The 17120-nt window shown below is 49.3% G+C and overlaps 1 protein-coding gene across 4 annotated transcripts in view; it reads left to right on the top strand.

Moving 5' to 3' along the window:
- The window catches only part of TRIM44 (tripartite motif containing 44), a 312918-nt gene that overhangs the window by 270351 nt on the left and 25447 nt on the right, over positions 1–17120 (top strand). For all 4 annotated transcript variants that reach the window (XM_068261803.1, XM_068261801.1, XM_068261804.1 and 1 more), the window contains one exon: positions 16078–16192. In XM_068261803.1, coding sequence (XP_068117904.1) covers positions 16078–16168 — 91 coding nt within the window. In that variant the 3' untranslated portion in view covers positions 16169–16192. The remainder of the gene's footprint in view (positions 1–16077; positions 16193–17120) is intronic.

The raw sequence follows: 17120 nt of genomic DNA on the forward strand, positions 1-17120 counted from the left end.
GGTAGCGAAGGTCTGAGGGGAAGCAGAGGATCCACTCACCTCCCTGACGTACCCCCCCCCCGGCGATTGTCGCTCCCCTCTGCTCTCGCCGGCATCCCCGCTTGCTCTGACGTCAGTCGGGTCTTGGCTTGATGACGTCATCAAGCCAGAGCCCGGAGCTTAGCGGCAGTGCGAGCGGGGATACAGGCCAGAGCGGGGGGGGGGGGGGGGGGCTAGAGCTGCTCATCCCTGGAGCCTGGGAGGTGAGTAAAGGTTGCTGGCTACAGGGGGACACCTGGCTACACTGGGGACACCATGCCCAGCTAGCTATACCGGGGAACCGACTGTCTGATCCACCACCCCCGCATTTAAAATTGCCTGGTCCTTAAAGAGACTCTGAAGCCAAGAAAAATAGTGCTTTTTATTTACCTCTTCTCTTCTGCAATTTCAGCTAAGATGAATCGCCGCATTCTCGCCGCATAACGAGGGCTGTAACCCCTTAATTCCTGGGGCAAAAATCCATTTTGCTGCCCGGGGAGGCAGAGCTTTGGGCTGTAGCTCTGCCTCCAGTACAGTCAATCAGCGCTGATCTGCGCCTCTCCCCGCCCCTCTGTCTTCTTTCACTGAGAGGGGCGGGGAGAGGCGGCGATCAGCGCTGATTGAGTAAACTGGAGGCAGAGCTACAGCCAAAAGCTCTGCCTCCTCCAGAAAGTAACAGGGGATTTTTGCCCCCGGGAGTTCGGATTGTTACAGACCTCGTTATGCCGCGGGAATGCGGCGATTCATCTTAGGTGATATTGCAGAAGAGAAGAGGTAAATAAAAAGCACTATTTTTCTTGGCTTCAGAGTCTCAAGTGGGGTTAGACAGCTCAGAGCTGGTCCCAAAAGAGATAATCTAATCCTATATAATAATAGTCAAGTGTCTCTGCGGCCCGGCACTTCCTGTGTGTGTGTCCCCCGTGTTTTGTGCCACGGCGCATGTGCAGGGACGGACAGAGACACTGTGAAGAGCTGAGGGAGGACAGGGCCGGAAGGGGCGGGCGTGTGCAGCGGGCGAGCGTGCACGATGTGCAGGGGGGGGAGGGGAACGCGATGTGCGCATGGCGGGCACGTACGGGCGAGAGCGCGCCGCGGTTGCACACCTGCACATGCGGGTCGTGCAGCGATGTAGTGACAGACCTAGCTAGTTTTTAAACAGGCTAAGGTCACTAGTATATCTTAACCAGGTCTGGTCTGGATTTACCCAGATGTGTGAGATACCAGCAGAATTGGCTTGTTGCCAGGAATTCAGTGCTATATTTTTTTATAGGGATGAGAAGTACACTTCCAATTAAAAATCCAAGGTTTTTCTACACAGTCTAATCTCAGATTGGATTGCAATCAACAATTGGCGCGCCATCACGATTGGTATTATGGTTACTCACACTTCTGCCATGACAGCTGCCTGTGGGCGGGGCTAGTAGGGGAACAATGAGCATGTCTGAAAGACTTTTCACACTTGTGTGCACACCTCTGCTGTGCGTTCCTGCATGCTGCGACTTATCGTCGGTGTTGCTTAAAGATTTTTTCCAAAGTCATTTTCGGGAAAATATTTGCGATGATAAATTATATTTACGCAATAGGGTCAAAGGAAACAAACTTTTTCTTTCTGATGCAAACATTTGCGAAAAAGCAAAATGTTTTTATCATCGTGAAAAGTCACAAAAAGCGTGAAAAATCATATTTATTTATTTTTTTGCAAAAATTTGTAAAAAATCTCAATCGTATATATAAAAAAAAAATTTCAACTGCATTTTCACTAGAAAGTCAAGTTTCACATTATATTCACAAAAATTAATGTGAAAAGACTATCGGTATTTTCGCTCATCGCTGCTTATCACAGTGCGGGGGAACATTGTCAGAACGACTCCTGCGTTTCCCGGTCTGACGTCTTGCAGCCGCACAGGATGATCCTCTCCCTTCGCCTGTCTCTCTCCGCGCTGGCCTGGGAATCGCCGGCTGTGTGAATAATGTGCGGAGACGGTCCTGGAAGAGTGACAGGAGGGCGACAGCTCTGTGTGCGCCGCACGCATTATGCAGGAGATATCGGACTCTATTTATCATCCAGGGAGACAATCGCAGGACGTGCCTCCTAATTGGAAGTGCTGGAGAAATTACATCAGATTTCCCAGGTCTGATAACGAAAATAGGAGTCGTGAATAAAGAGAGGGCAAATCAAAGTCGCCACGTCACCACGCCCATTTGTGGATTTAAAGTGTACCGGAGACGAGAAGCGTCACAGGTTCCATACTTACCCGGGGCTTCCTTAAGCCCCCTTGAGGCTGCTGGTCCCTCGCCGTCTTCCCGGGTGGCTCTTGTCACTTGCAGTTCAGCCCCACGAAAGTCTGGCACACTTCATCATGCGCGGCCCGGTCAGAGGCCCTCCCCCGTCGCGCTCCTTTCCCTGGGAGTGTTCTGCCAAGAGCAGAGTGCTCCCAGCTGCAGGAGTGCGCCTGGCTGGGCCGTGCATGCCTGATGAAGCACAACTTGGACAGGCTTTTTGGCTGAACGGGTCAGCATACAAACAGTTAAAGGGACTCAGAGTACCTCTCATGGGCATGCCTGTAAGCCAGACGACTTCCAACAAAGTCGTGCTATGACCCCTCTGGAGAAGCCTCTTGCAATGGCCATGCGTGTCACTTCCTCTTCCTGCTGCATTCAGTGATGCACGTCTCTAACAGAGAAGACAGGGGTGACCTGGAAGTTATAACATAGCCAAGATGGCAGCCGCAATGTTTAATTTGAAAGCATACGAAAACTATTTGGTGTAGAATGGCAATTCAGGCATCAAATGAAAGAGGAGAGCGCAAGCTACAGAAAGGTAAGCAAGGCCTGGAAGAAGCGAAGGAAGGGAGCGTAAGGAAAGGCCAACATGATAGTGCTGGACATAGTCCGGCAGGGGAAGGGTTAAGTTGTTGGAGGAAGGCAGGAAGTAGTAGGAAGAGGTGGGGCAGGCCAGAGCTGGGAGAGAGAGAAGGCACTGGAAGGAAGGGAGGAGTCAGAGGCCGGAGGGAGACACAGGAGAAAGATTCAAGGTGGCTGCTCCTGCCTTACCCGCAATGGAGGACGTAGAGAGCTTGCTGCGGATGGTCCGGACGGAGGCTGCTGCACGCGGCCCCTCATGGGTCGCAGAACAGATGTCCAGGATGGCGGGTGGGGCGGATGGAGAACCTGGAGGGCGCACTAGTGCGCGGATATCGCGGCCGCCGGAGCGGCTGAGCCCCAGCCCATCGCCCAGGGGGACTAGGCGGAGCGGAAGTCCGACTCAGGGACCGCCGGCTCCCCCCAAGAAGAGAGGCAAAGCGGCAGGCGGGAGCGCGGCAGAGCAGCCGGAGTCGCATGGGGAGGAGGAACGACCGGGCCCCAGTACCGGAGAGGATGGGATGACGGGCCAGGGAGACGCTGGGCCTACCGAGGAGCAGCCGCAGGGAGCACAAGAGGCGCAGCACACGCCAGCACCCCCCGCTGGGCGTCCGCAAAAAGGTGGGACGCGGAAGAAGGGAGGCGGCAGCACCAGGGCACAGCAGGCCGCAGTACAGTCAGCCGCGGACCAGAAGAAGGCTCAGCAGGCGGCGAGCAGAGGTGCGGGCAAGGGGAAGCAGGCGGGGAAGACCGCCACGCCGGAGTCAGCCCTGCGGTCACATCGGAAGGGGTCCAGCGGCCAGCCACATGACCAAGGGGGCAGGGTGGCCACCAGAAGCAGGCACCATTCACCGACCCCACCCCGCAGGACGGGAAGGGGCGAGACCTCCAGGGGGCACGAGTCGGAAGTGCATAGGAGAGGGGACAACGGCGGCACAGAGAGGGGTCGAGGACGAGGTGCCAATCAGCACAGGAATGTCAGCGGATCGGCCCGCCCGGGCGATGCCGCATCTGAGGGGTCCGAGGAGGACGATGGACCGAGGATGGAGAGCCCGAGGGTCCCGGAGGACCATGATGACCATCCGGCACAGCGAGGTGAGCCAATGTACAGATCCAATAATTCCTTACATGCTGGTGTGAATAGCAATGCGGGTAGTGGATGTGAGGGGTCTAGCCCGGCAGTAGGGGGCAATATGGCAAATTTAGGCGATGTGTCAGGTGCGGCGTTGTCAATGATGACGTCGTTATTGCTGAGTATTCGAGATACCTTACAAGGTCAGACGGCTACGAGGTCCACACCTGTAGCAGCGTGGTCAGGACCCGCGGAGCAAAGGGCGGTAGTTGCAACGCCGCCTCAGGTGACGCAGGCTAGTGTGCAGACAGCTACCGGGTCGACTCAGACACTTGAGACGACGGGAGACAAGGATACAGAGATGATCCGCTTATCAGATAAGGCACAAGGTGATGTTTATTTATGTATGAGGGGGCCGATGGGAAAGCATTTGAAACAGGAGGTGCGTGAAAAAATTTGGAAAGGGGAGTACATTGAGATTTTTTCATTGCTCCCTTTGGGTAAGTTCAATTTAGATAGGGGTAGAATTGATGAGACCAAAAAAGAGGACGAAGAGCGTAGGAGGTATCGCTTGATACCAAGGACGTTCCAAAATTGGTACCAGGCATTTGCAATATATGCGAGTGTGCTGGGGGAGAAGCAACCAGAGTGCTGTTCGGCACTTTTTTGCTATTTCGATATGATTGGGGAGGCCCACAGGATGTATGGTGGAAACGCCTGGCTGAGGTATGACGAACAATTCAGACAGGAAAAGGCTTTTCATCCAGGTATTAAATGGAATCATAAGAACATCGATTTGTGGATGAGTCTGATGATTCCAGGCACAAAGGCAAATCAGCCCTTTCAGGGGACGGCCAGCAGCCCTGGATCAGCGGGTCAGCTGGCCAATAGAAAGCCCGGGGTCTGCTGGAAGTTCAATGAAGGGGCATGCAAATTTGGGAGCGCATGTCGGTTTAAGCACGACTGCTCAGCCTGCGGTGGAAGTCACATGGTTACGAAATGCTTCAGAAAAGGAAAGGGTCAGTACGCGGATTCCTCTGGAAAAAGGGAAGAGTCCGGTGAAGGTAGCAAGGATGGAACCGTACCTAAATAGATTTCCCGATACGGAGGTAGCTGAATTTTTGAGAAGAGGGTTTGCGGAGGGTTTCATAATCCCTAGCTTTGGGGTTCCGACTTCGCAACCCCCATTTCGTAATCTAAAATCAGTTACCGCACATCCGGAAGTGGTATCGAGGAAGTTGGAGAAGGAGGTGAGTTTAGGTAGAATGTCTGGCCCCTTTCAGCAACCCCCTGTAGAAGATTTGATTGTGTCACCTTTAGGGCTAGTTCCTAAGAAGGAGCCAAATTCGTTTAGGTTAATACACCATCTGTCTTATCCAAAAGGAGCTTCAGTTAATGATGGGATTGACCCGGAATCCTCCTCAGTAATTTACACGTCTTTTGATGCGGCGGTTAGACTGGTAAAACGTGCAGGACAGGGCGCCTTGTTAGCTAAGACGGACGTGGAGGCGGCCTTCCGTTTATTACCGGTTCACCCCACAAGTTTCAGGTTGCTCGGTTGTTTTTGGGAAGGGGGTTATTATGTCGATCGTTGTTTACCAATGGGTTGTTCGATTTCATGTTCTTATTTTGAGCGGTTTAGCTCCTTTGTAGAATGGGTGGTGAAGGACGAGTCGGGGCTCAGGACGGCTATTCACTACCTGGATGATTTTTTATTCGTGGGCCCGGCCTCGTCAAGTGACTGCGCACATCTACTGAACACAATGAGGTGGGTATGTGACAGATTGGGCGTTCCATTAGCAGAGGAAAAAACGGAGGGCCCTCAGACCAGCATAAAATTTCTGGGGATTACGATAGACTCCATTGCTATGGAATGCAGGTTGCCCGAGGAAAAAGTGACTGATTTGCAGGGTACCATAAAAAGAGTCCTTAGCTGTAAGAAGGTGACCCTGCATGAGTTACAGTCCCTGTTAGGGAAGTTAAATTTCGCTTGCAGGATCATGCCCATGGGGCGGATTTTCTGCAGGCGATTGGCAAGGGCTACTGCGGGCGTACAGCTTCCTCACCACAGGGTTCGCCTGGTAACGGCACATAAGCAAGATCTGCTCATGTGGCTGTCCTTTTTGGAAGAATTCAATGGGCGGTCCCTTTGGATGGATGAGAGTACAGGCAATCATGATTTGGAGTTGTTCACGGATGCTGCAGGATCGTGTGGGTTCGGGGCCTTCTTTGCAGGTAAGTGGTGTGCGGAAGCCTGGCCAGTGAGTTGGGAGCAGTTAGGTTTTACAAGAAACCTACTGCTCCTGGAATTGTTTCCCATTTTGGTAGCGGTAGAATTGTGGGGTACGTTGCTTCGGAACAAGAGGATTCGCTTTAATTGCGATAACCTAGGAGTGGTGACAGCGGTCAACAGCTTGTCAGCATCATCACCTCCGGTCGTGAAGGTTTTGAGACAGTTGGTTCTCAGTTGTTTGAGATATAACCTGTTCATTTTCGCCGTTCACTTGCCGGGGGTGGAGAATGATGTGGCTGACGCTCTTTCTCGGTTCCAATGGCAGAGATTCCGGGACGTCGCGCCAGGAGCGGATCGACAAGGGGAGGCTTGTCCCTCGGCCTTGTGGGAGGTACCCCTGGGCCCGTAGGAGAGTGGATATCGAACTCATTGTCAGAGGCCACCTGGTCGGCATACACGACAGTGTGGAGACAATGGAGCGAACTACAGCACCAGTTCGGAAGAGGTGAGACGGAACAAGATCAAGTTTATCTGCTGTTGCAGTTCATGGCTATGAAAGGAGCGGAGGGAATATCTGCATCGGCATTATCAAAAAACTTGTCAGCACTTTCATTTGCCTTTAAGTTACAGGGTCTACCGGACGTGACCAAGGATTTTAGGGTGCGTATGGCACTAAGGGGTTTCAGGACGCAGCAACAGATACCGAAGGATTCCAGGCGTCCAGTTACGTTCCAGCTGCTTGAGTCGCTGGTGAACAGATTGGGATCGCTGTGTAATTCGTGGTATGAGGAATTGCTGTTCGGGGCGGCTTTCTCACTAGCGTTTTTCGGGGCATTCAGGATTAGCGAATTGGTGAGTAAAGGAAGGCATTTCCCTGGAGGTCTACTGCGGGAGGAGGTCAAGCTTCTTCCGGAATCTGTGGAGGTTTTCCTCCGCAGATCAAAGACGGATCGTGCAGGGGCAGGCAGGACAATTCATTTATTTCAGATTAGTGGGTCCGTAGCATGCCCAGTCTCCAGGGTTGCTGAGTTTTTAAGGGTCCGGACCAAAACTGGTCTTTCCTTCCTGTGTCACGAGGATGGTTATTCCCTATCTAAGTATCAGTTTATTGCAGTCTTTAGAAAAACTTTAGCAAGCTTGGGGTTAGCTGGAAAGGAATACGCATCTCATTCGTTCAGGATAGGTGCAGCGACGGAAGCAGCCAGGTGGGGGCTCGCGGACGAGCACATAAAGCGAATAGGAAGGTGGGAGTCATCCCGCTTTCTGCTTTATGTTAGGCCGCATTTGATTTAGCATTGTAGCATGTTCTAGTTTTTTATAGTTAGTTGGTGGTTGGTTCTCCCTCTCTTCTTTTCTTTTATTTCAGTGATTGGCATCTCCCCTCGGCTGGTCTGGATTATGGGGCACTCCTATGTGTCAAGGGGTGTCCAGCGAGCTGCTGTAAGACCGGACGGTCGGCAGCTGGGTATTCCAAGAACAACGGCGAGGCTGAGATGGATAGGTTTCCCAGGTTTGATGTGGGATAAGGTGCTGAAAAAAATACGGAGTCTGGTGACACAGGACGGAGCACCAGATGTCCTAGTTATACACGCGGGTGGCAATGATTTGGCCACAAGGACAACGCGAGCAATAACCAGGGAGATAAAAGGTGATCTCTTGGAGCTGCGCTCTACTTTACCCGACACTGTGATCGTGTGGTCGGAGATGGTGAGTAGGAGCAAGTGGAGACTGGCACGATCAGTGGAGAAGGTGAATCGAGCTCGGAGGAAGCTCAACAGAGAGGTGTCACGTTTCATAGTACAACACGGGGGTGTGGCGGTTAGGCATCTAGAGCTAGAGGAGGATACGGAGTTGTTGCTGGCAGCCGACGGGGTTCATCTCAACCCCATCGGGATTGATTTGTGGACACTAGCGTTAGAGGAGGGAATTCAAAAAGCCCTAGCGGTGCGGGCGGCGCAAGGGTGAGGTTTCCCCCTTGTTTGCTGTGGCGGGGCAAGGTGTCCGGAGAATGGTGAAGGAAGGATGACTTAGAGGATTTCATTTAGGTGACTTCCTCACGTAACAAGATAATGGATAAGAAGAACAGTTGATAAGGGGCATGCCGCTGTTCCCGAGTCTGTTGGTGCGGCTGGGGGCCGGATTGAGCCGCATGCCCAAAAAGAGAATGTTTGTTTAATTGTGTTTGCTTAAGTAGCTCTGGACGCTTTGCCCTGCAATAAATAAGCAAGTTATCGTTTTATATTAAAATGTTATTAAGGTTAATAAATGGGCTGCATTGGCCTTAAAATTCCAAAGTCAATATGCAGTCCGAGAGTTTTTATAATAAATGTAGAGTTTATGTTTGATAAGGGGTGGGGGGGAGAGAGAGATAAATCAAGGGGTTGGTTGTCCGTAGGACGGCAATTGGTCATGCACATATCAAGCAAGGCCTGGAAGAAGCGAAGGAAGGGAGCGTAAGGAAAGGCCAACATGATAGTGCTGGACATAGTCCGGCAGGGGAAGGGTTAAGTTGTTGGAGGAAGGCAGGAAGTAGTAGGAAGAGGTGGGGCAGGCCAGAGCTGGGAGAGAGAGAAGGCACTGGAAGGAAGGGAGGAGTCAGAGGCCGGAGGGAGACACAGGAGAAAGATTCCCGCCCACCCGCCCGTTAGGGGAGGATAGGTAGGTGGTTTGTCATTGCAGCTGGCGAGGCAAGGTGTCCGGAGAATGGTGAAGGAAGGATGACTTAGAGGATTTCATTTAGGTGACTTCCTCACGTAACAAGATAATGGATAAGAAGAACAGTTGATAAGGGGCATGCCGCTGTTCCCGAGTCTGTTGGTGCGGCTGGGGGCCGGATTGAGCCGCATGCCCAAAAAGAGAATGTTTGTTTAATTGTGTTTGCTTAAGTAGCTCTGGACGCTTTGCCCTGCAATAAATAAGCAAGTTATCGTTTTATATTAAAATGTTATTAAGGTTAATAAATGGGCTGCATTGGCCTTAAAATTCCAAAGTCAATATGCAGTCCGAGAGTTTTTATAATAAATGTAGAGTTTATGTTTGATAAGGGGTGGGGGGGAGAGAGAGATAAATCAAGGGGTTGGTTGTCCGTAGGACGGCAATTGGTCATGCACATATCATGCATCTCTAAGTACTTTGCAGTACTGGTTGGAGTCTTAAAGGCATGCCCATGAGAGGTGCTCGGAGTCCTACACATCTTCATCCTACAGTGGAAGCTTGTGATCCGAGGTGATAACATTGTATCAACAGAGGAATGTAAACAACGGATAATTAGTTACAGACAACATCCGCTGGAACTGAACTACACAGAACTGACATCAGACACAAGAAATGTATCACTAGATAGCTGCTGTATTATATTAAAATCTATAAATAAAATGCAATGGCAGCTTTCAGAGCAGATAAACTGTACTTTAGGAGCTTCTAATTTGTAAACATGCAACATTACATGTGCACAAAAGCAAATCTGATAACTATATGGGTAATAAAAAGTAGGAAAACACATTTTTATTGAATGTTATGCCAGAGTTTTATTCCAGACAGTCTGAAGCCGAAAAACAAGAAACTCGCCTAAGGAGAGAGAAGGCTTTGGGTCCTATAGAGCCTTCCCTGGTCTCCGCGTACCAGCGCTGGCTCTCCCGTTCAGGTCGGAGACTGCTCTCCACCGCTGCAGCCTGAGTGCACCCGAAGACAGGCCACTCTGTACAGCACATGAGAGAGCGCTAGCACACTCTCTTGCGGCGGGGGATTTAAAGGGAACCAGAGACGAAGCACCCTTGTGTATTTTACCATATATATCAGTAAGAGCATTAGAAAAAACACCCTGCTCTCTGTTTCATCCTCACTGCTAAAAGTGTCTGTTATCAGCTGTGATAAGAATCCCGGACTGAGCATTCAGTCTGGCTTTGCAGGGAATAATTATAGCGGAGTCATTATAGCAGAGCCACAAGGGGGCAGGCTTGGGCTTGAAAAGACACCAGAGAAGACAGACTCAGCTATAATCTTTCCATAGCAAAGCTAGACTGAGTGCTCAGTCGGGGATTCTTATCAGAGGTGATAACAGTCAGATTAAACAGAGAACAATGAAACAAAGAGCAGATTAGGTGTTTACTGTCATGTTCCCACTGATTTATAAGGTAAAATACAAGAGGGTGCTTCATCTTTGGTTCTCTTTAAAGGGAGGATCCTGCGGTGGAACGCGAGGACCAGGAAAGGAACTGGAAGGCTGTATAGGACCCAGAGCCTTCCCCCTCCTTAGGTAATTTCTGTTATACATCCGCCGGGACAGATCGGTCAGCATGGACAATAATTGCCGTCTTTTACTGTTGATGGGACATTTGCAAAAACGATTCTCGTTCGACTCATAGTGCATGTCTGGTGATGGCGGTCAAGCGTTTGTACAGAGCTGTGTAAATCAAGACCGGAGATTGACCAATCCCCCTGCGGGACGCAATATCTCAGGCAACCAGCCTTCAATACGATCCATACTCGGATTAATTGTCATGACCGAACAAAGGGTCCCGTCTTCCCTCCCCCGGTCTCTGATGAGATGCGAGATAAGGATGCGGTGATGTCAGCGGATGAAGGACGTCGGCAAGGTCATTGGTTAAAGGAGAAGGTATCGAGGAATCACTTAATGGAAGGACGGAGCGGGGGCCGGGGGATGAGCTCACCACCCGGCGCTGTCACGTTTTCCCGGCCGCGGAGACGTGGAAAGAAAGGCTTTAATTAAGTAGAGTAAACTCCTTTGTGTGTAGGAAGCGATTTCACAGGATGCTGGCAGCCAGCCACCGGCACAGAAAAAGGCACAAAATCGTCCTTTCAGCTGCGCAGTCACCGGATCCTACAATAGCGGCAGCAGATAAATACCAGCGGATGTATTCACTGAGGCCATCGCCCGTGGGAGCCAATCAGGATCTCTTCTCTGATGGTTCTTATGAAGACCTGCTCTAAAGACTCATTCACTCTATGTGCGGTGCAGTGCATTACCTGGAAACAAACATAACACCGGCACACCGCAATACACGTCTAGGGCGGGCACATGGCAACACGTCTAGGGAGGGCACACGGCAACACATCGAGGGCGGGCATACAGCAACACGTCTAGGGCGGGCACACGGCAACAGGTCTAGCCCCGACACATGGCAAGGGCGGGCACACGGCAACACGTCTAGGGCGGGCACACGGCAACAAGCCTAGCGCCGGAAAACGGCAACATGTCTAGCCTCGGCACACTGCAACACGTCTAGCCCCGGCACACGGCAACACGTCTACGGTGGGCACACGGCAACAGGCCTAGCGCCGGCAGACGGCAACACGTCTAGGGCAGGCACACGGCAACAGGCCTAGCGCTGGCAGACGGCAACACGTCTAGCCCCGGCACACAGCAAGGGCGGGCACACGGCAACACGTCTAGGGCGGGCACACGGCAACACGTCTAGGGCAGGCACACAGCAACAGGCCTAGCGCCGGCAGATGGCAACATGTCTAGCCCCGGCACACGGCAACGCATCTAGCCCCGGCACACGGCAACACGTCTAGGGCGGGCACACGGCAACATGCATAGCCCCGGCAAACGGCAACAGGTCTAGCCCCGACACACGGCAAGGACGGGCACACGGCAACAAGCCTAGCACCGGAAAATGGCAACACGTCTAGCCCCGGCACACGGCAACACGTTTAGGGCGGGCACACGGCAACAAGCCTAGCGCCGGAAAACGTCAACACGTCTTCGGCACACAGCAACACCCCAGGCGCCAGCACACAACTACAGACATAGGGGTTGATTCACAAAGCTTACTTAAAGGGAACCAGAGGTGAGAGGGGTATATAGGCTGCCAGATTTATTTCCTTTTAAACAATACCAGTTGCCGGACTGTCCTTCCAATCCTCTGTCTCTAATACTTTTAGCCATCGACCCTGAACAAGCATATGCAGATCAGGTGCTCCGACTCAACTGACTCAGGTTTTACTGAATTAACTGAATTCTTGTTCCAGGGTGTAACTCACACTGCCATAGCTCTCAACTGTCCCTCTTTGGGAACTAAATCCCCTGTTCCTTTTTCTTCCTAATTTGTCCCTCTTTCAAGACTGATGTACAGATCTGTGTAAATACATCTTTTTCTACTGCAAAATGTGTCTCTCAAAAGTGACTCTAACCTTTATTCCCATCCTTTCAATTGAATGAACCAGCAGAGAAAGGACCAGTGTGGCTCAGTTCAAGTTGAGGCTTGAAGTGGCAGACCAAGAAAAATCTTGGGTAGACAGAATTGACGAATGGTGAGAGGAGTCAGTGCCAACCCACAGACCAGCACCAAAGACCTACAACATCATCTTGCTGCAGATGGAGTCACATAGTTACATAGTTATTTTGGTTGAAAAAAGACATACGTCCATCGAGTTCAACCAGTATAAAGTCACTGTGCATCGTTCAACCATTTGGCGCACTTTACACAAGGAGATGCTGTATGTGAGAGTGATGCAGAGGAAGCCTTTTCTCCGCCCACAGCACAAACAGAGCAGCTTGAGGTATGATAAAGCACATTTGGACAAGCCAGCTTCATTTTGGAATAAGGGGCTGTGGACTGATGAAACTAAAATTGAGTTATTTGGGCAAAACAAGGGGCGTTATGCACGGAGGAAAAGTAATACAGTATTACAAGAAAAACACCCGCTACTACCTACAGTAAAATATGGTGGTGGTTCCATCATGCTGTTGGGCTGTGTGGCCAGTGCAGGGACTGGGAATCTTGTCAAAGTTGAGGGACATATTGATTCCACTCAGTATCGGCAGATTCTGAAGACCAATGTCCAGGAATCAGTGACAAAGCTGAAGCTGCGCCAGGGCTGGATCTTTCAACAAGACAACAACCCTAAACACATCTCAAAATCCACTAAGGGCCCGTTCAGATCAGAAATGCGGATGGCCATGCGTGCGGAACGCGTGCGGACCGTAACGCGTACGAACGCATGGCCATCCGCGTTTGTGTGCGTTGCGTGGCTGATCCCATCACTGAAAAGTGAATGGGACAGCCACGCGTTTTTGCAAAATCTGCGTGCAGCATGCGTTCCCGGACCGCACAGGTCCGGAACGCATGCAGTGTGAACATCAGACATTGCACTCTATGCAATGTCTGATGTCGTGCGTTTTGGCCACCTGCACGCGTTTCCAAAACTCGGCTGGAAACGCGTGCAGTGTGAACGGGCCCTTAGGCATTCATGCAGATGAACAAGTACAAAGTTCTGGAATGGCCATCTCAGTCCCCAGACCTGAATATAATTGAAAATCTGTGGTGTGAGTTAAAGAGAGCTGTCCATGCTCGGAAGCCATCAAACCTGAATGAACTAGAGATGTTTTGTAAAGAGGAATGGTCCAAAATACCTTCAACCAGAATCCAGAATCTCATTAGAACCTACAGGAAGCGTTTAGAGGCTGTAATTTCTGCAAAAGGTGGATCTACTAAATATTGATTTCATTTCTTTTTTGTGGTGCCCAAATTTATGCACCGGCCTAATTTTGTTCAAACAATTATTGCACACTTTCTGTAAATCCAATAAACTCATTTCACTTCTCAAATCTCACTGTGTGTGTCTCCTACATGATATATTTAACTGACATTTTTTATCGTAACAACCAACGATTTATGCAGGAAAATCATGACATTTAACAATGTTGCCCAAACTTTTGCATCCCACTGTATGTTAGAAGATGAATACAACTGCCAGGCAACTGGCATTTGTAAGAAGAAAATAAAGATGGCAACAACTACAACAGTTTACACAATATTGTATAACTATATACAGAACAACAAAAATATGTAATAAACAGTAGTGTATATGTTTTGTACATGAAGACCACTTTGTTTGTATCTCTGAAATGTTGTAATGTCAGTTGTTTGTTAATAGGAGACTGCCTGTACAGTATTTATACTTTAAGGGGAACCTAAAGTGAGGCTTCCATCTATATTTATTTCCTGTTAAACCATACCAATTGCCTGGCAGCCCTGCTGATCTATTTGGCTGCAGTAGTGTCTGAATAACATCATAAACAAGCATGCGGCTAATCTTGTCAGATCTGACAGTAATGTCAGAAACACCTGATCTGCTGCATGCTTGTTCAGGGGCTATGGCTAATAGTATTAGAGGCAGAGGATCAGCCGGGCTGCCAGGCAACTGGTATTGCTTAATAGGAAATAAACATGGCAGCCTCCATATCCTTCTCTCTTCAGGTTCCCTTTAAATGCAACCTCGAGATCATATCGCCCAACTGTCCCTCTTTCTTCCTCATTTGTCCCTCTTTCAGGACTGATGTACAGATCTGTGTGAATATATGTATTTTTCTTCTGAAAAATGTGTTTCATCGACTCTAAGCTTTAATCCCATCCTTTAAATGTATATATTTCTTACTTCCAAATGTTAATATGAAGGAAAATGCACCAGGATAGAAAGGACTAGTGTGGTTTGGTATATAAAATAACATATTTTTCTTATGAAATCTTTATGGTATGCGTGACTAGGGGTGTGATTAGGGGTGTGGCTTAAGTGTCCCTCTTTCTAATCTCAAAAAATTGGGAGATATGCTTGAGATGATTGCTTTACATATTATAAGGTGCAGTGGGTACACTTGTATGACGGTCGCGGTGTTGATGGGGGGATGGAGAACGGACTCCTTCCTATAAACTTTTTATATTTCCCACAGTCGGGAAAGTGTTGTTTGTGCAGTAAGATGCATCCTCTTCCCACCTCGGACACTGGGGGGTCCGGAAGCCCCACATTACAGTCAGGAGGCGGATCTGCAGATCAGGATGAGGAGCGTAGAAATTATTGTAGTCAGGGGAGACTCTTTACGACCTGAAAGCTAGCATTCCTTTTACAGTAGGTCAGCAATGGCAGCCTTCATATATCTCTGCTGACAGGTTTATTATAAAACCCGCTCAATACTGTCATCTTAAGTTGCAGTTATTCAATTCCTCCCCCGCCCTACACTAAATAAAGAAGTCGATATGATAGACAGGCAGAAAATGTATATTGGGCAATGGGCCCTGATATCCCTACTACTTGTGATCATGTGACACTGGAGGTCTAGTCAGGTGACCTGATCGGGGAACAGTGCTTACCTACAGTGGAGAGGAGGAATACAGCTAGCCTCAGCAGAGATCACATGATCATCGATCATGATGTGACAAGCAACCCCCATTCCGCCTAAACTCTAATATTATTATTATGTATTTCTATAGCACTGTCTGATTTAGAATGTCTGACGGTTACTGTTGGGAGGACAGCGGCTTATCACATTTGCCAGAACGCCGCAGCGATTGGAAAAGTCGGTTACAGTAGTAGCTGAGATCAATGAGATGTCTAATAATTCCATTTCATGCAAATGTAATGCAAATTGAAAGCATTTAGAAATGGGCCTATCAACATCAAGAGGAAGTGCCTCTGATTGCCTTGTTAGAGCTGCATACAATTTGCATTGCATTTGCATGCAAGAACGAATATTTCTCTCTTTGACGGATACCTAAATCGAGTAACCCGATATTTTCTGTCCGTTATTTGGCAGGGGTTATTTCTTTTCTTTCTGTCCATTATTTGTTAGGCGTTATATTTTTTGCTTTCGCTTCGGTTGCCTCATTTTTACACTTTCCGTATGGAATGATTTCCATTCTCGGCGGCGGCGCACGTCACCGGCTAGCGCGGCTCCCGCTGACACCGTCTTGGAATAAACATGAATCCAGGCCTGACCCAGATGTCGGTGCGCTGGATAAAATAATATAGTAATGTGAGCGCTCCTGGGAGACCTGGCGCCGCTCCGAGGCGTATTCTGCTGTTATTATACACATGGCCATTGATTTTCCCATGAGCGACTGGATAATGGGATTGTGTTTTTTCTCTCCAGGGATGAAGACTCCGGAGCGGACGAGCCGCCTGCAGGGGGCGCTTCCAGCTCGCGGTTCCAGAATCCTCCGCCGGGCAATGGCCCTTGGTGAACAGACCCAGCATCGGACATACAGGTAGCACACCGACAATCTGATATAACCTGTTTATGTCTCGCTTACTAGTGATCATCGCAATTTAGGGCTCGTTCACACTAGGGGCGTTTTCAGTCTTTTTTCAAGCGCAGGTGATTTTACAAATCGCCCACAAAACGTTATCCTTCCTAAGAGAAGGTTCATATCAGTGCGGTTCATGCGCTGTGCGTTCGGCAAAGTGGTGCCTGTACCAATTTTGGGCGTTTTTGCTATAATCGAAGGTATAGGAAGATCGCTAAACGCTCACAAAACCACTTTAAGCGGCGATTGCGTTCGTTTTTTTGAATAAATACATTGTATTTATTCTTTATCGGGTCAAAGTGTTCACAGGAAGAGAATTACAAATTTTACCAGAAACACAGTGGAACGCTGGGGGGGGGGGTTGGGGGGCTCGGGGGGGGGTGGAAGTACGCTTGCATTTTCGTTTTCGATTGTAGGTGTAAAAGAGGACTCAAAGTGGACCTGAACTCTTGCACAGGACAGGAGGAAAACAGAGAGAAATACACCCTGTATGTATTTAGAGAGTTTAGCCTGTCTATTCCCCCCTCATCTGTGACTAATCACAAGTTGTAATTTGATGCCTCAGCTGTGCCAGCTGACTGCCACGGCAGAGAGCTAATTGGTAATTACAGGATGTTAACCCTATGTTAACACACTGCAGATTTATTGCGGGATTTGTAACAGCTGTAACAAATGTTTTTCTTTAAAGGTCATTATGCTATTGCTTATCTTTTTAGAGCAGAGAGGAAGTTCTGAGGTCGGGTCCGCTTTAATTTTGCAAAACAATTCGCAATTACGATTACATGTAATTACGATTTTGAAACTGAACTGATTTCACGTGATCCATTTGTAAATTTAGCATTTTTCAGAAAGCCCCCATTGTAAACGTTTTTTGCGCAAACTGCAAAAA

This window comes from Hyperolius riggenbachi, chromosome 11, assembly GCF_040937935.1.
Source record: "Hyperolius riggenbachi isolate aHypRig1 chromosome 11, aHypRig1.pri, whole genome shotgun sequence".
Classification (NCBI taxonomy): domain Eukaryota; kingdom Metazoa; phylum Chordata; class Amphibia; order Anura; family Hyperoliidae; genus Hyperolius; species Hyperolius riggenbachi.